Below are 25,318 nucleotides of genomic sequence, written 5' to 3'. Positions count from 1 at the left end.
TAAAAAGAGGGGATAAACATTTCAGTAGGTAATAGAAACATGTAAAATCTCTCCTTGAAATCATGCCATAAGAACAATTCTTCTTCCAGTCTTTTGGAGCTTCCAGTACTGGCTAAATGTAGGCATTGCAGAAGCATATGAAAATATTCAAATCGTGGTTAATGGATTGTGTTTTGTTTTGTATGATTATATTGCTATTGTACTGTGTATAATTGTGTTACTTGAGATACAGCTATTTTTCTAAATGTCAAGATGTGGCTAGTAAATAACCTTAAAACTCCATTTCATGGTTACTACAATAAATGAGTTTCAATGGAATAATGCAGTTTGGAGAGGAGACATAGCTGTTGTGCACACTGTGCATTTTTGTTGGGACATTTCTACTTCTGGGTGGTTTTTTTTTTCTTTTACTTAGGTCTCTAACATAGCCACAAAAAAATTGATATGTTTTTTTAAGTCACTTGAAGGAAAAAAGAAGTCTGATAGTGTTTCATAATGTTCCGTTCAAATGTTATGCATAATTTCAGTCCTGTATTGAGACAAGATTTGATATTCTTGTTTGATGGAGCGACTCCACATTCAGGATGCTCAAACAAAGACAGATCAGCTCTTGTACAAGTGCTTGCATAGTGCATACTGAAAATCAAAACTCCAGGTATATGTCAAACTGTAGTAGCTTTACCAAAAACTGAATTTTTGAAGTTGCTGAGCTTAGCAGACATGCATAACAGTATCAGTTTTCTGCCCTCCCATACAATAATTATAATGATTTATTTTAAAAATAATGTAATAAATAATTACTTCATTTTGAGGGTGATTACAAAAAGCGTCACTTAACATAAATTCACCAAAATGTCTACGCATCATTCCCTCTGCCTTTGGTTATGCCTAACGACTACCAGGCTCCTGGCACATTTCAAAACTATTTCTGGACGTCACCAGTTCCCCTGTGTGCTTTCTTCTTCCTTCTGGCTTTGACAGAGTTCTCCCAGTTTAACTATATTCCTCCCTGCTTCCCTGCTGTCCTTCCGCTTCCTATGCTTGCATTTTTTTTTTAATAACCAGAGTTTTGAACTCTGTGTGCCTCTTTTATTTACTCATTAATGCTATAATTCAGTCTTTCAATTTTGTAAGCTATCTTTCATTCTGTGTGAAAGAAATTCATTGATGTAATTAAGCTAGACTGATAATATCCCTTTTATCAGCCTACCAGATAATTTTCATGTTTGGTGATGATACCGTTTTGTATTTAATAGGTAATCTAAGTAAAGGGGATATATTTGTACAACCTTTAAATAAGAAATCTCAATATATTTATATATTTGAGCCAGCAATGTGCCATTAACGCGAAGAAGGCTAACAGTGTCTGGGGCTGCACTAGGAGGAGTGTTGCCAGCAGGCTGAGGGAGACCTTCCCCTCTCCTCAGCACTGGTGAGGCCACACCTGGACTACTACGTCCACCTCTGGGCTCCTCAGTACACGAGAGACATGGACATACTGGAGAGAGTTCAGCAAAGGGCCACAAAGATGATTAAGGGACTGGAGCGTCTCTCCTGTGAGGAAAAGCTGAGAGAGCTGGGACTGTTCAGCCTGGAGAAGAGAAGGCTCGGGGGGATCCTATTAATGTGTGTCAATACCTGAAGGGAAGGTGTAAAGGGGATGGAACCAGGCTCTTTTCAGTGGTGCCCAGTGACAGGACCAGAGGCAATGGGCACAAACTGAAACACAGGAGGTTCCCTCTGAACATCAGGAAACACTTTTTTACTGTGGGGTGACCAAGTGCTGGCACAGGTTGCCCAGAGAGGTTGTGAAGTCTCCCACGTTGGAGACAGTCGAAAGCCACCTGGGCATAGTCATGGGCAACCAGCTTTATGTGGTCCCGCTTGTGCAGGAGGGGTTAGATCAGATGGCCTTCAGAGGTCCCTTCCAACTTCAACCATTCTCTGATAGGCATAGTTTGATTTCAAAATACAATTTGAAGTGATGGTAAACTAACCATGAATTGTTATACTGTCTATCTAAGCAAGAATGTTGCCAGAGGTAGAAAGTTCATGAGTTTTTTATTAATTATATGATTCTCCATTAATAAGAGAAAAAAAAGTGATGCAACATGTGCCTTGGTGCTATGTAGTTTAGAGCACCTGAAGTTTTAGTCCAGGTGTGGACATTGCCGTACTGGGGAAGGGCAGTTTGTATGACTAGATGAGTGATGGGAAGCTGTACACCTCACTGGAACACTGAGGGCAATTGTGGAGAAAATTTCTGAAAGCTGTGGAGCACTATGGAAAAAAAGTTAGTGAGAACTTACCGAAGATATGGTAATGCCAGCAAAATATCTGCAGCTTATTTGATGTATCTGAAGGTCGAATGTCATTCTTCATTAAAACTGTGGATGCTCTTTCCTTACAACTGAGACACTAGCACCATTTTTGTCTCTCTTTTGCTATCCTAAAATACTTCCTGTATTTTACAGTCACTCTATCAATCTCTGTCTGTCTGCTACAATAATAATAATAATATAATAAGTGACTGTAGAACCTAAAAAGATTCCTTCTGCCTTGAAATGTCAATATTAAAGCCTGAAATCTATTAGCTGCTTGTACTTTGATTTCTGAGTTGCCCTACATCTTAATCTTCTCAAAGTAACATTTACAACTGAACGTTTGCAGTTTTGGTGGTTGAGGCGGGGGGCATTGACAGGAAGGCACTGTGCTTAAAATTCTCTTTTAAAATGCTTATTGAGCATTTCCGTGTGTAGTTTCTTACTGCAAAAAGCCCAGATGATTTGGCTGCATTATATGCAGCTGCACATCTGCAACAAACTGTTATCATTTGCATTAGCACAATAGTTGGCTGAATAAGCTTGCCTCAACGCAGAATATTAACAGATGCCTTTCTCTTTTCTGACCCCATTTAAGCACAGGGAAAATAATTTTCTGTTTCCTTTCCCAAAGATGATAGAGCTCTTACTTCAGTATGTTGTCTGATGTAGTCAGCTTATACGAGAGGGAATCTTAACCAGTCATTTTATCAGAAATTAGTGTTTCCATATGCTTTCATCTTTTGTGACTAACATTCTGGGCCAGTCTTTCAAAACTGTGAGTAACTGGAAGCCATAACCAAAACCATGCAATCACTTTCTACAGTAGTAAACCTAGGATAACTGATGCAGGCATTAGGTGCCCGATTGGAAGAGAATTAAATTAGAGGTGGAGTGATGCAAGCGTTTTTGGATGATATACTATGGAGCTACAAGTTTTTCAGTGTCAGCCTCTGTACGACTACATGATGCTGTAGGTTGGCATTGAAGAAGACATAGGGTCGTGTCCTGTCATGTCAGGAATGGACCTGATGTGCAGGGCCATGAGATAACAAATGTCCTGATTTTAGCATGAAAGCACTGTTACGGTCAGCTGTAACTCCACTCTTTCTTCCACTCTCTACTAGTCTCATCTCATACAGCAGTTCAGATTTTCCTTTATCATTTCTGGTCTCTCATGTCTCAGGCAGTACATGTGAGACTTGCAGGTTTAATGCATGTCTAATGCTTTTTCCCTTGGTAAGCATTTCATCATTTTCAGTGTCATGCAAATTCTGCTGTCCCTTCTGAGTAAAACAAGTTTGGCCTGATGTATAATCAGCTGAAAGTTTATGCGACAAAATGTCATAGTTGCATGATCCTAACTGGCTTTGCAGGATTAGGATCATGAAGTAGCAAAGAAGTTACTGAGTGGCAGAAGGGCAGACAGTGGGGCTTTTACTTACAAGGGTTCTACCAGAAAATGCATCCCCTGGCAAAAAACTGTTTGCAAGCCCTTCTGGAGTAAGTGACTCCATATGGCCATGTACATGCCAGGCCTCATGCACGGTGGCGAAGTTTCTTGTGAAAGGGAGCATATATTTTTGTCCTACTCTTATATGGTTACTGACATGTTAGTTTTGGGCTACTGTTACAATAGTGGTTTTGGTGGATCCTTGGTTGACCCAGAGCAGCTGCTTTCATGTTTTTGTATTCCAATGCTACCAGCTGACTATCTCAGCCTGTAACATTCTGCACATAGGCTTTTAAGGATTTGTGGAACTTGAGGGTCAGCGCATTGTTCAAGACTTATGGCCAGCATGGAATGAACAAAATTCTGCTAGCAATAGTAACTCATATCTGATCTGTTGTTTGAAATCTCAGTTACGTTCCCAAGCAGTAATTCTTGCACGTAAGAAGAGAATAAATCAGTTCTTCAAAGATGACCATATTTTCATTGCCAGATGAAATTTCAGAACAGAATCACTTATCAAAACAATGTTTTTGAGAAATGATGAGATCATGCCAGTTAAGTTCTTCATTATGTAAATTATGGATTGAAATCAATCCCATCTATTATAATTTAGAAAAGAAAAAAAAAAACTATCTTCCCACTTTGTAACATATTGTATTGTTCAGTGTTAGTTTTAGCTTCTGTTCTTGGCCCATTCATAGATCTGCAGCCCATTACAGTGGCGCCTGTTAGAGCAAATACTGTGAAAGTTTTGCCAGTTTTTCTATGATAAACCATGTTTTCCAGGAATTCATGCTTAATCATAAAAAATCCCTCGTAGTTGAGACTTGGCATGGAAAGTCTTGATTCACAAGGATTTCGTTTGTCTATTTATCCAGATTTTTAGAAATAAATCCGTCATCTAATTTATTAAGCCAGAGGTATTTCAAAATAATGTATTGTTTAAAGATTGTTGAATCATATTTTTTGGAAACAAATAATATTATGGTCACTTAATCTAAATAGACACATTTCCTGACAATGAATAATTGCTTTGTTGCTCTTACCTCACAAATCACTCTTAAATGTTTCTGTGTGTTTTGTCTATTGGGTAGATCCATGCAGAAACTGATTAGTAGTTTAAAATGGTCAAATTATTTTCAGTATTCTAGAAAAATTCAAATGGCTAAGGTATTTTCCTTTGAAAAGCTAACAGTGTATCAATGAAAATTTAACCGTATAACTCTCTAACTTATGGTATGATGTTGATCTTGTATCCTAATGTTCATTTTAAAACTTATTTGTTCTATATGGCATGCTTATTTTATAGGTGGCAGGATTTTTTCATCTAGTTAATTACATGTAAATAACTATTAGTGCATGCTGTGAATGCTCGTTATGGGGATACGAGAGTCAATCTGCTTTGTGACTCTTACCGAGGATGTTTCCATAGTTCTGATAGAGACAAATTATAACACGGGCAATTTCTAACTAATAATCCATAAAATTGTGCAGATTTTAATTGTCTGCATAGACAGGCAAACCAGGGAAAAATGCTTCTTCTTTATGACAAACATTTCTTTTCGACTGCATATTAGAACTTTGTTTCCTGTTGAAATCAGGTCTGGGGAAAGAGCTATTATCAAAAGTTTATTTACACAGAAATTAACAACAACAGAAATCACAGGTTTGAAGCCTGTATGTGGGGAAAGAGTTTAAAGAAGAATAACTGGATAGTGTTAAGGAGTAAGTAGTTATTCAGCTACACAGAAGGAAACTGAAAGATGTTAAGCATAACTGGAAGGAGAATAAATTCAAACAGGATTTTGAAAGGAATCTCCTGAAGTCAGCAAATGACAAGAAGAAAATGTTACCTTCCAGTCTGACTTGGAGAGAAGGAAAGTGGCTATAATAGTGGATTAATTGTCCCAGTAGAGAAAATAAACAGTTGAGTGGATAGTGGTAACTAATTTGATAAGTATGTCACACCCTAAATGATCGAGTTGTCACCCACTATTAATCTTATAGGACAGTTTAAATCAACACATGGAAGAGATTGTGATGAAGGCACTGGCCAAGAATGAGTATTTGCTAACATGATGAAATAATTAGCATTCCGTAGAGATCAACTATACTCCAATGTGAGAAGCTGATAATAACTTAGCTGAGCTTGATTCAAATAAATAGTTCCTGCTAGTGTTCGAAACAGTATCAGCCCAGCCTGAGTATGTAGCCGGTTATACACTTGCATGTCTGGTTTTTAGGTGCATGTATTCCCGTACAGGGGCTTATCACATATGCATCTAAAATCAGAACTGTAAAAATTGGTCAGCTTGCAAAACAGCTGCTAATTTGAAGTTAGTGAAGTCTAAAAGGTTCGGGTAAATGTTTCTTTCATCATCTCTTGATCTTCTGCAAAGAATGTGCAGACAGGAATGTACCATTCTTTGGAGAAGTACTAGTTGGCACAAGTCAGAAATGTGCCAGGAAACCTGCTAGTGTTTCAGGACAGCGTTCAAACCTGTGCTCTGGCTCTTGTTGTTTTATTCATAAGATGTAGCCCTTGTAGCTGGCCGCCAGTTTAGCAAGGATTGTGGTTTGTGCTACTGTACCCACTGTACTGTACTGCAGGATGGGCTCTTTATGACTGCCAGCCTCAACATCTACTGGTGGAAATACCTCTAGCCCACAAAGAATTATTAGCATTGGGCACTTCTAAGCAAAAAATAAATAGATCTTGAATAATTTTAGTTATGCAATGTCTTTAAGCTAATACTGTCACAAAATAATGAAGCCAAGATCTCATATCCATCAGAAGCTCATCCAAAGTACCCATAAGAATGTGATGATATGGAGCAGGAATAGCATATACATTTATATTTTTCATATAGTTAATTAAACCTATGGAATCATTGTGTACATACTAAGGTTTTATTGGTATTTGAATAAAGAATTTATTTTTTGAAAAAAAAAAAAAAAACCAAACTGGTAATTACTTCTCTCTGTGCTTCTAATCAACAGTCTTTGATGTACATCTGTTTTTTAAGTACATCTGTAACCTCCAGTCAGGAAAAGCCTTTTATGGCAAGTAGCCTTTAAGCTACATGCTGTGTTTATTTCATATATTCTCTTTCCTTTTCTTCTTAACAAAGCATCCACACATTTTGCTTCAACTTTATCAGTGAATATATACTTTAAAATGTTTTATGCAGGAAAAAACTTTAGTTTTCAATTTAGTTTAGACTGGCTGTTTAAACTGATGGTGAAATGTAGAAACATCACAAAAGTCACGGGCAGGAATAACTACTATACTCAAAATGAATATGCTCAAACTTGGGACTCTTATAGATCTATAAAGTTTTCTTATCTTTACCACAAAATAAAATTAAAGCCCATGCTGGCTGGATGTCTAGGAAAAAGTGGTGATGGCCTTAATTCGGTTCAGTAAGCATTGTTATTTGTTTCAGTCAATTATACAAAAATTAAAAAAAAAAAAATAATGGAGGATAATCGTAAACAATGCTTTAGAGTAGACCTAAAGAAAAATCCAGGTTGCTTTGTAAAGTGGACCCATTCAATCACAATTAATTTTCATTTAGTTAATTGTAAAGTTATACGGGAGGATCAAAGAGTTGTAGAACTAGGAATGCATACCTGGAGGATGAGAAATGGCACCTAAAAAACAGTGTTTCTCAGAAGAAATCACATGAGTCCACTACAATGTAGAGAGAAAAATTTCAAATGTAATTCTTGGCTGTATAACTTTGGTAATAAGGAAAAAGCACAATAAATCAATTTTATGAGAAGAACTCTAACATCCAGTCTGTAGAAGATATTGGAAAACTGAACGGAGAGCAGATAAGAGTTGCAAATTTTATTTGAGGGCTACAAAATAAGCTTTAAAGAAAGGTGCACAAAGACTGCCATATGTTTAACTTCTCAGAAAGATGATGAGCAGAGATTTATCTACCATGCATAAAGAGAAAAGTCTGATCAAGGAGAGAAAGGCATAACGAGAAATAATAGCTGGATATTAAAATTTAAGTTAGGAATTGGGCAGATATTTCTGGTGGTTGAATGATTAACTGCTGGGATGATTACCAGAGGAAGTGTTGGATCCTCCGTCTCCTCTTGTCTTCAGATCTAGACCAGAGTCATTTCTCCAAGAAGTTATTAGACCTCAACAGCATGTAAGAATAATGTTTGATAGCTGATGTTTATGTAAGAGATCTCACTAGATGTTCTCTTGACCCCACTTCTCACCTGCAGTCAGTGCAGTGCACCATCTAAAGTTCTAAGGAATAAAACATGTTTTCAATTATATTAATATAAAGTGTAAGCATTCTTAAAGAGACATGTGTTATCTAATTTTCCTATCTAGGCATTTAGTATTTAATCTACAGACTTTGAAAAGGTATGCAAGTTTGAGACAATCTTGATACAGTGAAGTTCAGATAAGAGCTAGTTCAGCTGCCTTCAAGGCAAATAAGACACTTTAAGTTATTAAGTCTAATAATAAACTTTGAGAAATCACAGGTTATTTGGCTTGTGGTTTGTCGTTACTATGCTCCCATGTGCATCTGCAGTAAAATTTAATATAGGATACATTATATCTAATGCTGTTATTACATGTGGACTTGAATTTATTTAGAAATATTGTAGAGCATAATCTGAAGAAAGTACAGCATAAATTGTTTGTTTCTGGATGAATTTCTGTTTTAAATAACCATAACTTGGAAACAACCTCGTTTATTTCTTTCAAATGCAACTCTCTCACTGTGAAAATCTCCAAGCATATCAGATTGAATTTTCTGCTTTTGGCTGTTTTACACTATATTCTGATAAACAAAAAAAAAAAAAAAAGGGGGGGGGGGGAACGCCTTTCAATAACTCAGCATCTGCAATATAAAAAAAAAAAAACTAAATATTTTACAACCCGCTCACTGAAACCCATTAACTATCATATTTTTAAAGGCTCACAATATCTTGAGCAAAAGTATTTTTCCAGGGCACAAGAATTTCATGAGTGGTATACTCCAGTTAGTACCTTAGGGGCAAAAAAAATTAGGTGGTCCCATGGTCTGTTTATGCATTACTTTGGAGAAAGCTTGCAAGAAATACTTTCAAACTCAGTTTATCTTAGGTCCTTGATCCTGATTTACTGATATTTCCTCCTGTCCTCAGTCAGCTCATGTTCAAGCCTCAAGTGCCAGTTGGGCAAAAAAGTTTAGTTAACACTTCGCAGCAATGCGGGGATGTTGAAAGAGCTGCTTGTTTGGGGTTTTTGTGGGGATGGGGGTGCAAAGTTTTTCCTGTGGCAAGAATTATGCAGAGAGTTGAACCGAACATTGCTCAAACACTCAGAAACAAGTCTAGGAGGAAGTCTGAAGAAAATTTGTTCAGTAGCTTTAAATTCATGATGAATTTTTTTTACAATTTCATGGTCCAGAGTTCGACATGGCCCCCACAGACACTGCCTGTGTGCCAGGAACACAGCCAGGCTAGCAGCCAGGGGTACAGCAAAGCCCTAGGTGCGTGGTGCGTGAAAATGAAAATAGGCTTAACAGTACTTCTTTATGAAATAAAAGAGACAATAACACGAATAGCTGATGGTCATACAGCTTCTCTTTCTTTCATGTTCCAGGCCAAGTCTGTCAGGCAGCATGAAACAGTGTCTGATATTTTAGTCTGAATAAGTCTCCTTTAAAGCCAAAGAAGTTACACGCTGTGTATGTGCTGATGAACGTACAGTAGTTGTGTACCTGTTTGAATACCAGTTTTGGAGTAGGGAGGGAACCGTGTTTTTCCCTGGAGTGCTGAAACTCACTCTTTAGTCCAGCTGTTCTTTTCTACGGCTCTCCCCATGGCATGTTTGCAGTTGGAAAAAAATAGCATCAACATCCTGGGAGAGCTGTGCTGCCACTTCCCACAGAGGCAGCAGATGGCTCGGGGCAGCATGACCACGTTACAGAGGGACCGTCATCCAGGTGCCTTTTCGCTTCCTTGCAGAACGCCTCATGCACTCCTTTTCCAAAGATAATAGCAGAGCTTCAAAAGCTGGTCCAGATCAGAGTTAACAGAACCCAGTCGGGTGATTTAATGTTCCTAACTTCATTGTAGAGTACACTCCGTATAAACAACAGACTTCCAAAAAAGTTCCAAGGGCCATGAAGCTGTTTCTAAAGATGTGACAGTGGTTTGATGATAGTAGTTGTATTGGGTTTGCGTGGCAAGGTTTTGGTAGTGGGGGGGGGGCTACAGGGGTGGCTTCTGTGAGAAGCTGCTAGAAGCTTCCCCTATGTCCAATAGAGCCAATGCCAGCCGGCTCCAAGACGGACCCACCGCTGGCCAAGGCTGAGCCCATCAGCAATGGTGGTAGCGCCTCTGGGATAATGTATTTAAGAAGGGGAAAAAGAACTGCACAACTGCAGCTGGAGAGAGGAGTGAGAACATGTGAGAGAAACAGCTCTGCAGACACCCAGGTCAGTGAAGAAGGAGGGGGAGGAGGTGCTCCAGGTGCCGGAGCAGAGATTCCCATGCAGACCATGGTGAGGCAGGCTGTCCCCTGCAGCCCATGGGGGTTAATGGTGGAGCAGATATCCACCTGCAGCCCATGGGGGTTAATGGTGGAGCAGATATCCACCTGCAGCCCATGGAGGTTAATGGTGGAGCAGATATCCACCTGCAGCCCATGGGGGTTAATGGTGGAGCAGATATCCACCTGCAGCCCATGGAGGTTAATGGTGGAGCAGATATCCACCTGCAGCCCATGGGGGTTAATGGTGGAGCAGATATCCACCTGCAGCCCATGGAGGTTAATGGTGGAGCAGATATCCACCTGCAGCCCATGGGGGTTAATGGTGGAGCAGATATCCACCTGCAGCCTGTGGAGGACCCCATACTGGAGCCCGAAGGAGGCTGTGACCCCATGGGAAGCCCACACTGGAGTAGGCTCCTGGCAGGACCTGTGGAGCGAGGAGCTCACACTGGAGCAGGTTTGCTGGCAGGACTTATAACCCCGTGGAGGGGACCCATGCTGGAGCAGTCTGTTCCTGAAGCACTGCACCCCATGGAAAGTTCATGAAGAACTGCAGCCCATGGGAAGGACTCACACTGGAGAAGTTTGTGGCGGACTGTCACCCGTGGGAGGGACCCCACGCTGGAGCAGGGGCAGAGTGTGAGGAGTCCTCCCCATGAGGAGGAAGGAGCAGCAGAGACAACCTGTGATGAACTGACCACAACCCCCATTCCCTGTCCCTCTGTGCTGCTGAGGGGGAGGAGGGAGAGAAATGGGGAGTGAAGTTGAGCCTGGGAAGAAGGGAGGGGTGGGGGGGAAGGTGTTTTAAGATTTGGTTTTATTTCTCATTACCTTACTCTGATTTGATTGGTAATAAATTAAGTTAATTTCCCCAGGTTGAGTCTGTTTAGCCCATGACAGTAATTGGTGAGTGATCTCTCCCTGTCCTTACCTCAACCCATGAGCCTTTCATTATATTTTCTCTCCTCTGTCCAGCTGAGGAGGGGAGTGACAGAGCAGCTTTGGTGGGCACCTGGCATCCAGCCAGGGTCAACCCACCACAGTAGTACACAAACAAAAGCTTTAGCAAGCTAAAGTGCCATATTGGGTACTGTATGTATCCATTTTTTATAAATGGCTGTGCAGTATTAATTTTAATATCCATGAAAAACTGGTGTGTGATTATTGGGAACTAAGTAAGATTTAGGGTGAAAAGTGCCCTTTCTCCAGCTTCTGATAGTGAATAGACTTCCTGTAGCTATATGATGTGGAATTAACTGGTTACAGCATAAATCAGCCTGGCATGCATATGAGTATTAGGTCCTCGTAGGCAGTCTTGGGAGAGTGCTTCTCTTTAAGCCAGCAAGAAAACTACTGTAATACATTTAGGGATGAAGCCATGTAACTTGGGACATCTTTTAAATCCTGACTGGCCACAGCTCAAAGATAGTGACTGTCTCTGTTGTAGTTAACTAAAGGTGTGGGGTGTTATCTGGCGCAGGTCGGCCCCCATCCGCATTGCTCTGCTCAGAGCTCCCAAGCCAGGGACGTGCCTGCGGGAGCAGCCCTGCCCTGTGCTGTCTCCATGGGAAGGGCAGGGGCTGCCCCAGGTCAAAACACGACAGACGATCGAGGTGCAGTATTTGGGGATATTCTCTAACAGTGTTTAATTTAGTAATGCAGGTGTAGCATTACTACGAAGTCTGTGGCCATAGTGTGTGGGATGTACAGGTAAAGGGAAGTCCTGAAAGCTAAATTTAGATCATTGGGTATGAAGAGTGTGTTACGCTGCATCAGCAGAGGGGAAATATCAGAAAAGATAATATCCTAACTGGAAGACCAAGACAGTGACTCCATCGTGACCATAGTACAGATAGTAAAAGCTATGATGGATGGAGTGAAGTTCTGGTTATGGGTTTGGTGAAGAACACAAGTGTGTGTGCTTCATCTCACTGCACCAGAAAAATGTCTGAGGAGAAGGGAGCAGTGTACACAGTATACACCAGCGTAGTTACGGATAAACGGAAGCTAACCTGACCAAATTTAGGTAGGCAGGATGAATACCTTCTGTTTCAGCACCTTCTTGAGTAGAAACCAAACGTGTATCAGCGAGCAGTGCAGGTGCAGCAGTTGACCTGGTACACCATTCCTGATGAGCAAAGCTGAGGTAGTGATTTTAAGTCATATTATTAGAAATAATACATTCATCCTCACTTTCAGTTGTTATTCAGTAGGACTCTTCCTGCTGGATCGTAATTTAGTCCATTGTCAGGTGTTCAATTTAGCCTCTTTTCTTACTGAACTTCAATAGGATTATCTGTGCATTACTTGAAGAGAGGCAGAAGTGATAATTAAAACTACTTTTTGAGCTGTTTCAGTTAAAAAAAGAAAAAAAGAAAAACACCCTAGAATGAAATTGTTCCTCATTTCTTGACCAGAATCCCTAAAGGGAATTAAAAAAGACAAACCCTTCACAACTAAATAGTATTTCACAGAAGAAAAAAAATCTCTAAAAAAAATCAACTTTCCCATATAATCTCTCTCTGTAAGAAACCCTTAACTGAACAAAATGCAATTTCCAATATGAAATTAAGCCTTGCAGGTGCCACAAATAAATGTTGTCTCAATAGAATTTATTTTCTATTCCCTATATGATGAGATAAAAATATAATTAATTAAATTGGCTAGAAAAAGGAGAAATGGAAGAAAAATAAAGAATCTGTTTTGAAATACAGGGCAGAGGGAGCTTTAAGTCAGATTAGTGTCCAATCAAACCTAGAGATGTTCAAAGCCAATTAGTTCTTAGCTACACTTGTTGCCTATAGAGTTAAAATATATTTACACATGTATGTGTACTCTTGACTGTATAAATATTTTTTTATTATTTTGAAATTTGCTTTGTATTGCACTGTGAAAGGAAGGAAAATAAACAAACCCAAACCTTTCATTGGAAATATTTTGCTTGGCTCTGCTTGCAAAGCATGTGATCTAACGTGGTGTTGACTAAGATAAGAATAGTGAGTACCCTGCATGCAACTGATATTCGTATCATTTGAATTCTGAGCTGAATCTGCATTAGATAAACATTTTGGCTGCAATGGAGACCTACCTGTTTTCACACAACTGTGACTGAAAGGACAAAGGGACCCAACATTTAAACATCTATACTATTCAGTTAAACACAGGTCTTCTATCCGAGTTTTCTGAGTTTCCATGTCACCTTGAATTTGCTAGTTTTCCTCTTCCCCTAGTGTGCTTTCTTTTGCTTTTTTCTCGGAGTCCATATGTGTGAATTTTTATGTTTTGCACTTTTTATAATCATTAATGAATAGAATGGCTTATATTCTAGGCAGAGTAATGGGTACTTCTACAAAGAAAAAATCATATTCTTTGAAGTGATGGAAGTGGAAGCCAGTTTTCAGTTAATATCTCACTGCCATCTACTGTACACATTGGAAAACTGCACTGTGGGAAATGCATTACATTTCGGCAATGTAAGAGGACTCTTTTCCCTGTGAATTTGCTCTAAAGTTGAGGAAAAAATCCACGGAAGTCTCAATAGGCTGTGACATGTAAATTCCATTCTTTGTGGAGGATTCAGTATTTCTTAAACAGATGACAATGTCTGATGATACTCAATATTGTCCAGAAGGAAAGAACATCAGATTTAAGTATTGCTTAGGTAGGTTGTATTCAGGCCAGATGAAATGTAGATGTGTACTTCGGGACAAAAAGTGTATTTCACTTTGCTTATTCTTGCCCTAAATAGTAAAAGCTTTAATTTCTTAGTGGATGTGTCAAAACAGAAAAAGCTAGTGGGATTAAGATACAGAAACTTAGGATAATTAGATATTTCTTTTTGTTGAGGAATTATTCTTTGATTCTTTTAAATTAGCTTTCATCTCAGTAGCTGATGTCTGGTGTATACAAACACGAAGTATATACAATGTTAAGTGTTGGCTGAGATAGATAAAATAATTTACCGAAAGTTGTGAAATTATTAAGTTGAAAATAAAGTATCAGGATTCTGGCTGTCAGGAACTAAATCAGTTATCACACAGGTTAGCTCTGCACTACCAGTGCTTTTGTAATGATTTGTGTAGAAAATACAAGGTTTACTCAAGGCAGAAATTTCCCTGATTTTCATCACAAAAGCTGACATCAAATAGACAAGAATGTGTGCAAAACATCAAACTGTGCATTTTCATAAGGGAATTCATTTTCTTAGTCTATTAGTAATTTCAGTAGGCCAGGAATACATATAATTTATACCATTAGCTATTAGTATTGCAGAAAAAGACAAAAGAAGACCAGTAAGCTTGCAAACTCAGGTACTTTAAAGCTGAAGAAGTGCCTTCATTTGCTCCTTCTTTGTATCAGTCGTGACAAAGTCTATAATTATGGGGGTTTTTTTTCTATTTTTACTCAGTAATTGTTCTAAGACCTCATTTGCTCAACATTATTCAACCCTTGCAAATGAAGAAAGAATGATAAAATAATTCACGACTTTTCTATAGTGTCCATTGTTACTGTGTTTCAGTGCTTTGCAAACATTAATTAACCCGCCCTTACAAATTCTGGTACTTGGGGATTTGAAATGGTGTTGTGGGCAGCTGATGTACTCTATGGGATCATACCATCCCTTCTGTTGTCTTCAGAGGCAAATATGTGTTCACAGGACTTCTTCAAATGACATCAGAAATTCACCCAGGAAAAACGAGGAACCGGTTTCTGACATTTGGCCCTTTCTGTCCCATATCCTCAACCTTCTTTCTTCTTTTCCGATGTCACCATCCAAGTCCCAATGACTTTCACTCCCTGTCCAAAACGGCTGTTTTACTTTGGCTGATTTCCCCCAGGTCATGTTCTTCCTGTAGCGCACACTGAGCATAGCCAATTTCAGCCTGAATTTGATGGTGTTAAAAAAAACAACTGCAAACTTGCTTGGGAAAGCTGTCATGAATTCGGTAGCAGGTGACATTGGTAGAGATGCCTGTGGCGTGCGGTTTGCGAAGTTATTAAAGCTCTTTGCGTCCTCTTCCTGTGGGCCACTTGTCAGCGTTGGTTTGTAAATCATGCTTTAGGAAGAGGTTGACTTTGTAGCAGTGGGGGAATTTTTTCTTTCACTGAGTGTGTGTTTATAAGATTTCTTAACAATTTGTGCATTTCTCTGGCAGTTTCAGTATCCAAAATTTTTAACCTGACTGAAAGCCCCGGGAAAAAAATTACCTCTGGGGAATAATTTCTGGACCGAATCCTTTGTTTGCTTGGTTGTTGGATTTTTGCAGTCACTGTTTACGTGTAGTTTAATGTGCGCTGCAAATGAGGAGTAAATGATGAGGCATCTGCGGGTCTGTGCAGGACAGAAGCTGTCCTGCCAGAGAGGGCTCCTCCAGAAGCTTACATCTGCCGTCTTTCTCTTGGGTTGATCTGGCTGGTTAATCACTGAGTATCTCTGTCGTCTTTCCACTGCTGTCACTATTTCCCTGGTGTGTGCCATCCTTCAGGGACAGGACTTGAGCGTAATAACTTTTCTAGCTTACTATGAGGAGGAGATGCTGCCACATGTGGGGTCTATGATAGAACCGCGGCCATAGGAGAACGATGTACAAGTGTGCAACATTTAGCTCCTAAAAGGACAAATGAAAGGGAAGAAAAGATTAAAAGGTGTATTTAGCAAGGTCTGCTCTTATCCCAGGACACCCTTGTGCCTTTGCTGCTAGTAGTGAAAGTCCTGCATATGAAAATACAGGGAGGGGAAGCAGGTATACATCTGTAAATCCCATTATTCAATAGTCATCAATAGGAGAGAAAAATCTTTTAAATAAAGAAGGGAGTATTAAACATTCTGATATCTCTAAAATAATAATTTGTATGTGAGAACACTGAAAATTTGTGAGGGAATTACACTATGAAATAAAGCTGCAGATAGTTGTGGCTTTTTTTTCTTTTATTAAATGTTTTAAATTTAAATCCTTGCTGCCCTCATGTGGATGTATGCTGTGTTTTCTCCATCTGCTGAAACTAGCAATGGACGGGTTTCGTTCGAAAAGCAGTACATACAACAATATTTATACAGCAGATGAAGGACAGTTTGGGTACTAAACTGATGCTGTCTGTCTGAGCCAAGGATCTCGAGCAACGTGGCTGGGAGTCCCTGTGAATAATACAGCTGCTGCATTTTAATTCTGGAGAATCAGGAGTGCCCTGCTGAGTGTTAGGAACCTGCTGCCCAAACTCTGCCTGGAGAAAGCTGCCTTTGCAGCTGACAGAAGGTGATGAAGGCTCCTTCTGAACCAAGTAACCTGTATCCCAAATTGACCAGGTGGGTCCATCCAGAAGGAACAAGCAGTATTTCCCAACACCTTTCAGCTCAGGCTATGAGACAAACCAGAGGACTGAGCACGAGTCTCTAATATACCAGCACGCAGCAGCTGTAGGAGCAACACTGATAAAACGGTATAAAAACAACAAAATAGGAAGAAAAATAAAATAAGCAAGAGCCAAGTTAAATAATTATTTTCATAGCTGTTACTCTCTGGTGTACGGACAATTACTGTGTATATTAGCATAAAAAATGTTTTTTCAGGAATTCATGTTGGAATTGCATTATTACCTATATGTTATTGTACCATTACCTATATGTTATCATACCATTAGAAATGGTGGTACGTTGTTAGCTAACGATAATATTTCATTGCATATAGCGTATTAGTTGCCCATCTACCTACCGTAAGCAAGTGGTCCAAACAAAAATTTTAATGAATAACACTGTAAAGATACCAACCATTGGGATAGGTTACGTAGTAGAAAATGAGGACTTTACTCATTGGTAATTTATAAAGCAAACAGCAGAACTGAATTTTATGACATGGCAATAAAGGGTTTGAATTAATGGCTTTGCCAGTCTTGCTTTTGTAAAATAAGCAGTGCAGAAATATGAGATACAGAATGATAGATAAGCTTTTAAGCCTTTTATTTGCTAGATAATTGAACACTGAATCCAGCTAAGTTTCAGATCTTTCTTAGGCCCTATACATTTCAGTGTATACACATGACTTTACAGTGTGTTAAACAAGTTCTGTAAATTATGTTCAGACCTGACTCTGGTAATAAAAATTGAGGAGCCCTTTCTTAGACAGTCAGAGATAAAAAATGCTTTTCAAGCAAAAGTTAGTTAACTAGTTAGTATGCAAGGGAAAAGGCAATCAAAATAAAAATAGGAATACAGTAACCTGGACAGTGCTCAGATATCCTGCTCTTTGCATGAATTATTTGTATTTGCTCCCATTGCTGTTAACACCAAGGGCTTTCAAAGATAGATTTTCTGCAGTCATAAAATAAAGATTGAGGATCAGACCTGATGTGGAGGCCTGTAACTTGGAAAGGAGAGGCAAGGCACCTGGCTATCTGCCAGATGACAAGCAGGCGAGTTATCCCTAGGCAGGATGTAATGTCGCTCAAAGAGTGATGCTGGCCGTGGATCCCAGGCGGCTGCGCTGGGTGCGTTTCTCGCTTGGGTGCTGTTTCTGATCAGGAGGGGTTTATAGGCTAGATGGATCGGACTTAATATCTCAGATATTGTCACTTTTCTGTCCTGTGCAGTAATACTATAACCTGTTATTGATAGTGGTAAAACCCCTCTAGAGACACAGTCCTTTTGCTCTCCCTCCTCGTTTGCTTCAGCCAGGAATTGCCTTCTGTGTGCAACAGCAAGTTCTGGGCTATAGTACACCTCTGCTAAAATCCCCAGCAAAGCCAAGCGCAGGAGAGCCCTGCTGCTTCCTGTGGAGAGAGGGGCTTGGGGTCCGGGCTCTTGCTTCCAGGAGCAGTGAGCATGGCAAGGTGTGGGGGACATTGCGCAAGGGTCCCTGCGGACAAGGTTCTCCACACCCGACCCACGGCACAGAGCGGAGGGAGCCGCTGCCATCCCGGCCCCAGGGGAGCACCTCCTCCATCAGCCATCCTCACCCCACTGCCTTCCAGTTGGGGAACTGGGAGAGTTTGGCTCCCAGATCCTCTTTGAGGTTCTACTTTCTGTATCATAAACATCATGTTCTTCAAAAGACATCTGTAGCAAGATATTCAGAAGTTACTTCTGTTCACTGTGCTTCTGCTGACAAAATATGCACTGTAATTGAAATCTGAATTTAATAAAAGTTCTTGTGCATGGGGACTTCAGCAGCATACTTTGTTTGAACTCTCTAGTCTTTATAGTCACTTTTTTCTTGCTAATCTCCAACCTTTGTTGCGTTCTAGTAACAATATGGGAACCAATGGTTAGCCAAGAAATACCTTTTATATTCAGTTTTCTGGTTAAAATGACAGTTGGAATTTGGGACTCAGCATTGCCAACCATCTGGATTTTCTCTGTGTGATTTAGTAATGTCCTGAAAATAATGAAACTTATTCTGTACAACAGGGCACTTGGAAATACAGTGAGCAGCCAAAGAGCTCACTAACAGGAGAACAAGTTATCAGGTATCAACGGTTCGGTGGTACTGCCTCCGCATGGGTTGTTACTCCATGGCACGTGTAAAGGAAGGTAATTTGCCTTTGGTGTGCCTTGGGGCAAAAGCAAGTATGGGGACAATTGCCGCAGAGCAGCGGAAGCACCGTAACGTGTTTGTTGCACAATGACACGTCAAATCACTGAAATCTAGTCAGTTCATTTCTATTTTAAGGGTATTGTATGGGGAGCTTTGTATGGCAATTGTATGGCAATTCGATTTGATGCTTGTGTTACAGGAGCTACTTTGTAAGGCTTAGACAAAGATACCAAGTGGGTTGTGTGCCATTTTATCTGTGCATCTCAAAGTTTTCAGAGGAAAAATAATAGGATCCTTCACTATCTTAAACTTACAGTAACCATTTACTCTAGTTCTCTGGAGGAGGTCATAGAGAAAACTAGATGAGGCACCGACTGGAGTTTATATTTCTTTTACTAATTGGTCTGTACTGTGAAAAACCTCAGAAAGTAAGATCACTGAGCAAACAGGATAGCAAAACTCCAATAAAGCTCTAATTGATTCTGCTGGTCTTCTGAGAATCAATTGACCAGCAACGTTAGTCACTTGTTTCCCCTCATCTACTCCTTCCTTAATCAGTATTTCGAAGATTTGGGTTAAAAAAATTAGAATATTTAAAGTGCAAGTTAGAATACAGCATTGAACTATACATTCATCCCAGTTCTGATGCCTTGCAATATACCAACTAGTAGAATCACATAATAAAATTTTGATATGGAAATTTCTATAATTCAAACCATCTTGTTGTAATGCCACTTTGTGTCAAGTATTCCTTCCCTCTGACCTCATTAGGTGTGCCTCGTCATTAGATACAGTGTTACTAAAGAGTTTTAACTTAAAAGCTGCTTTGATTAATGATTGGTTGGACTGAGGTTTTACTGTATAGAATTAACTAGATTTTAAAATGGCAAAATGCCACAGTAGCGTTAATGCCAGACTTTAATGAGAAGCAGAAGTAAAGTCCAAGGACCCTTATGATTTTAATGTGGACTAAACTTATGTGCTCATTACCTTAATGTCCTGTCCTGTTTTATATACAAGTATTCCAATAATTCCTAGAGAATAGTAGCCTAGACAGTGCATTACAAATATGTAATCTGAAGCATATAACCCTATATTTTTAATGAATCATAAGTTTTGATACTTTTAGAATCAGATTTATTCAGTGTTATTATCAAATAGAGAAAAATGCTTCATACTGGTTTGGGCCTTTTTAATTAAGAAACAATATGGAAGTAAGACAAAGCCAGACTGGCAAACATCTCTCCCAATTAAAAATGTACTGACAACATACATGAAAAATGCATGTTCACATTTTTATGTCATCTGCTACCTGAATTTCCTTTTACTGTCTTCTTAAGTTCATTTAGTTCTCCTGAAAGTTTACAAAGTTGGCACCTCTAGAGATTAATAACCTTCTTTTTTTACCATTGATCACATATTTCAGTATATGATACTGCCAAGAAAACCCAGACTGTTCTCACTCCGGACAGCATTTGGTCCTCTCCTTAAATCCTACTAGACTTGATAGGATTTAAGCATATACTTAAAAGGTAATGCACTGCTGAATGAGGGCCTTTGTATCTAGCATTTTTTCAGTCCCTGGTATCTTTGCTGAGATAATCAAAGGGCACTGATTTATTATTAGAGCTGAACAGGAAAAAATTTTCCCATCCCAGGAGCCTGCGAATTTTTTTTCCTGCATTGATCCTGATTTCCCAATTTTGGTTATTTTTCAGTGAACTTCCAATAGTAAGAAGTGTGTAATGAAATTTTTGTTTCTGCACAGTAATATACCGTGAGAATTAGGCACAGTGTACTAATAAGCAATGATAGCTGTTCTTCACAGAGGCGGCACTGTTTCTGCCAAAGCATGTAGGATGCCATCCAACCAAATACTTGGGCTGTAATGCCTAATTTCTCATTGAAATCACGGATGCATTGGACTTGACTTAAATAGGATTACTCACTCAAGCAAATTTACGCAAAGATCTAAGGCACGTATCCAGCTTTCAGTGAGTTAGGAGTCTACATACTTGTTTGGCTCTGGGCCCCAGGCACTTGCATAACGTTGCTTGCATGACTTATCCTGCCGCAAGTGAGACCTACATCAACATGGTTACTCATACCAGCAAAATTGTGCTTGTGGACAAGTGATGACAGTCGAGGATCCTGCTTCCTCTTGTACCACGTTGAAAACTGCTGTTTTCACTGATGATCGAAGCTGATTAGCCAGCATTACCTTTGCAGTCCCCATCGATAATTTCTTGCCACTGAGTTTTTCGACTAATATCGTCTAATATCACTTTTGTATTCTTTACTTAATTGACTCATTGATATTGGTTTTCCTATTTTTAGGAAGAAGGCCAGCAAAAACAAAGGACAAGAAAAAGAAGAAAAAGAATTTGATGGAAAGGGCTCAGAAGCAGCACAGCATCTTTTTAGCAACAGATAAAACAAGCCAGTAAAGACTTGATTTTCTTTAATATATTTTTTTGCGAAGTGCACAAAAGCTGCTATATGCTCCTGCCCATGGATGCACTACGATTCAGCTGCTTTGACAGTATTGGTGGCAAATAACTTGTGGAAAAAGCCCACAAGCTTGTTTGTTTTATTTATATACTTTTTATTTTATTTTTTCCTCTCATTTTTGACCTGAAGACTTCAAGGTCAGGAGCGCACTGAGTTGAATCAGTGGAAGTGGTACTGAAGTGCATCAAAGATTTTGTCCTGAGTGCCTAGTCAACGTGTTGACACGGAAGGGAAGCAGGAAAGAAACCTATGTATCACCATTAGGCGGACTTGTGCATATTTAAATAAAAATAAAAGGAAGTCTTAGAGGTGTAGGTACTATTGCATTTATGGCCTTTGTTTCCCATATTTGTACATTTCAAGAGTAAATGGATATGACTTACCTACTTAGCATTAATGTACATTGTTCTCAGCACCTGCTACGTTGAAACAGTTGTATAATAAAACTGCTTTAAGACCATATACCACAGAAATTACTGCTTAGACTTACAGAAGCACAACAGACCCTATGTGTACATATTAATCTGTCTACATATAAATGAACATATTTACATCTATGCATTTTTATGTATAATACTTTATACATGTTTAAAGTTATGTCCTGTTGGTTCTAGTAATATACTTTAAAATAATCCAGTAAATGTTTACTTTTTACTATGTTTTAAGTATCTTCTCATATTTCTCAATAGTTACAAACTGGATTTTTTTCTCATTTGTAAAGCACATTCAGATGGCTGAACTACCTTGTACTGACCCTCGCAATGGAGTGTCAGCTCTGAAGTATACTTGCCAGACCAGTAAACTGCGAGTCTTTTCTGCTATTCTGTACTCCTATCTCAGCCCTGGTGTATTCTGTCTCAGAAAAAGAAGTGTAAGATTTTTAAGATGAGGCACGATGATGATAGATGTTTTGAGTGTCAGGAGAGAAATTATAAGGAAAGTTCTTGGTATCTAAGATTGAATGTGTAGTTTTTTTCAAATATAATGCGCAATGTTTTATTTCTGTTAGTCCTGATCCAGTCAGATACAGCAAACAATACCTGAATAGGGGAGAAACAAAAGAAAGAGCTATGTAAGTTCAGTCATTCAAAAGTATAGCAAACCCCCCTGTCAATGTCCCAGTATTGCCAGTTATTTGTAGAAGTTTAGCAAATTTAATCTGCATCTGGTGTTTGTTTTGAGGTTTTTTTTGGAGAGGTGGAGAGAGTTTTCTGTGTAGGAAGTTAAAACGGCTCAGGATATATAATTTGGTAATCTAGCATTATTGAGCTTGCATTCAAGGAGATTTTTGAATATCTGCTGGGAAAAGCCCACACTAAAATGGCTGTCATTTATGCTTCCACTTAGAGAAGTTATTCCAGTTCTAGAACTAAAACTTGTATATGACCTACGCAAAGCAAGGAAAAGGTAAAAGAGACCCCAGACCCCTACAAAACTCTTTTTGATGTATACTTTAGAAAAATCCCACAAATCTCAGTGTTAGTTTTATGGGTTATATGTTTTACAAATAAACTAGGGAAATGAAGCATCTATAAGCACAAATATATCCATATTTAGCTAGGACAAATGTTGCTACAAAAATGTGCAGTAGTTAGGCACATATGAACGTTCCATGAAACTTGTAGACTTCCACTTAACCATGAGGTTTTCACCATCTTTCATTTAGAATATGTTCATATTTACCTAGAACATAATAATGTTGAGGACAGTAAGATTGTTCTGATCCTGGGCTGCTATTTCGGACGTTAAGTGCTCATTTCAGAAAAAAAAGGACAATAAGAACTGTAGCTGCCTGTTTGCTTACTGGTTATCAAATTCGGCTGTAAGAGCAGTGAATGCCCTCATACAATCCTTTTAAGTAGTGGTAACAAATATTGTATTAGGCATGTCATGGAAAGAATGCTACAAAATACAATAAAATGATGTCACAAGCTTCTGAGCAAAATATTTTTGGTCTTTTTAATTCAAAGAGTGTATTCCTTTGGAATAGCATACACACAGACGAATTGGAGAAGGTGTGTGGATGCAGATTTTCTCCCACTGGAGTGGAAAATTTGAGAGTTTTCCAAACAGCTATTTTGTTGATGGTTACAACATGGTTGGAAAGGCACTGTACGTGAGATATACATTGATTTCTCTTGTCCCAGTCACCTTCATATTCAGAGTTTCCTTGAGAGTGTAGACACAAGAAACTCATCCCTAAGTAGCAAGTGCCCTTGTGTGTAGTTTCTTCTTTGTCCTAGACACTTGTTTCTATCCTGCCTTTGCATGGTGTATCCTACCCGTGTATTCATAGCACTGGGGTATTGTAGGATCATACTTCTCCTGAGGTTAGAAATGACCATTCCTTGGACATTAGGAAAAGGTTCTTCACTGAGAGGGTGGTCGCTCACTGGAACAGGCTCCCCAGGGAAGTGGTCACGGCACCAAGCCTGTCAGAGTTCAAGGAGCATCTGGATGACGCTTTTAGCCATATGGTTTAGTTTTAGGTATTCCTGTGAGGAGCAGGGAGTTGGACTCGATGATGCTTATGGGTCCCTTCCAACTTGAGATATTCTATGATTCTATGACCTTGAGAGATCATCTAGTCCCAGTCTCTGCTTGAAACAGGGCTAACCTCAAAGTTATATCAAATCTGCCTGAGGTGGAGGATTTCACAACCTCTCTAGTCTGTGTTGCCATATTTGACCACCTTCACAGGGATTTTTTTTGTTGTTTCGATTTGTGTACATTGCCCCTTGTCCTTTTGCTGTGCAGTTCTGAGAAGAGTTGAACTCGGTCTTCTCTATAAGCCCTGATCAGGTAGCTGAAGACTGCTGCTAGATCTCCCTTTAGCCTCCTCTTCTCCAGGTGAAACACCCACGGTGTCCTTGGCCTCTCTTCAGATGTTTTGTGCTCCAGCCCCCTGACTATTTTAGTGACCCTCCGGTGGACTTACGCCATTCCTCTCTCATACTGAGTACCCCAAACCAGGCACAGTACCCAGTGGTGCCCTCCTGAGTGCTGAGCAGAGGAGGTCCAACCCCCCCGGACTACTCCCTTTCAGGATTCCAGAGAAGATCCTCACACTGGTGGCTTTCATACTTCTGCTGGGATGCTTGGAGAACTGGGGACAGCTCTGGGAGAGGACTGGTTTACACTTCTGCTTCAGGATCTTCAAACAGATACTGTTTCTTGGTAAAGTGAAGAAGATCAGGTTTTCAAAGCTGGGTATCATGAAAACAGCCTGTGCCCACTCTGCCTCTTATTTCCTTTAAATTTAATCAGAACCATGCTTGTAAAGGTCTTACTTCTTTTCTGGTAAGCAGCTGACCAGGTACAGATGCCACCTTTTTCCCCTTTCAGAGCTGTCATTACTTTTTGAATCTGTTTCTCTCAAACAGTGGAACGGTGCAGAGCAGTGGAGCTTCTGTGTTCACAAGGTTTTTATGCCTCTAGTTTAATGATTAGCTATTGGAAATTCGTTTAAAACTAGAAGAGATTCGAGTTAGTAGGATAAAGAACTTTCCATGCTGTAATCATTGGTTAAAAAAAGTGTTACATTGCAATGATGTGCAAAAAGTTATTTTTTGAAAGTGTACATTCTTTTATATCTTATTCACCTGTCCCAGAAGAGACAATTGCATAGCCCCACTCTGCATTTAGGATCTCTCTATCCTCAGTATGCCTTACCTTATCCTGACCTCCTAGCATCTGTCTCTTTAAATTAAAAAAATCCAAAACCCCCAAAAAACCCAGGTGCAAGTTTAAAGCAATTATTTTGTGGCTGACTGGTCTTTAATGCATCTCAGCTGTTCTTGCTAGTGAGAAATTATTGTTACATGTCTCTTTTCTTATTCCTGAGGAAAAAATAAAGAAGTTGTGTTCCACATTGTGGCAATGCAAACCTTCCATATTACACGTCATTATTAGGAAATTATTCTCTTACACCTATACGCTTAACATAACGATGTCTATGAAAGAAAAGTGAATACTTGTAGAACTTATA

At 39.4% G+C, this 25,318-nt stretch overlaps 1 protein-coding gene and 1 long non-coding RNA gene across 4 annotated transcripts in view; one reads left to right on the top strand and one right to left on the bottom strand.

Moving 5' to 3' along the window:
* RSPO2 (R-spondin 2) overlaps window positions 1-21,955 on the top strand; it is a 140,245-nt gene extending 118,290 nt beyond the window's left edge. For all 3 annotated transcript variants that reach the window (XM_075495132.1, XM_075495134.1, XM_075495133.1), the window contains exon 5: window positions 21,157-21,955. In XM_075495132.1, coding sequence (XP_075351247.1) covers window positions 21,157-21,266 — 110 coding nt within the window. In that variant the 3' untranslated portion in view covers window positions 21,267-21,955. The remainder of the gene's footprint in view (window positions 1-21,156) is intronic.
* Window positions 1-25,318, bottom strand: part of LOC142406824 (uncharacterized) — a 292,658-nt gene that overhangs the window by 188,735 nt on the left and 78,605 nt on the right. The window lies entirely within an intron of this gene.

This window comes from Mycteria americana, chromosome 2 (genome assembly GCF_035582795.1).
Source record: "Mycteria americana isolate JAX WOST 10 ecotype Jacksonville Zoo and Gardens chromosome 2, USCA_MyAme_1.0, whole genome shotgun sequence".
Classification (NCBI taxonomy): Eukaryota; Metazoa; Chordata; class Aves; order Ciconiiformes; family Ciconiidae; genus Mycteria; species Mycteria americana.
This window is presented reverse-complemented; position numbering and strand designations above follow the sequence as displayed.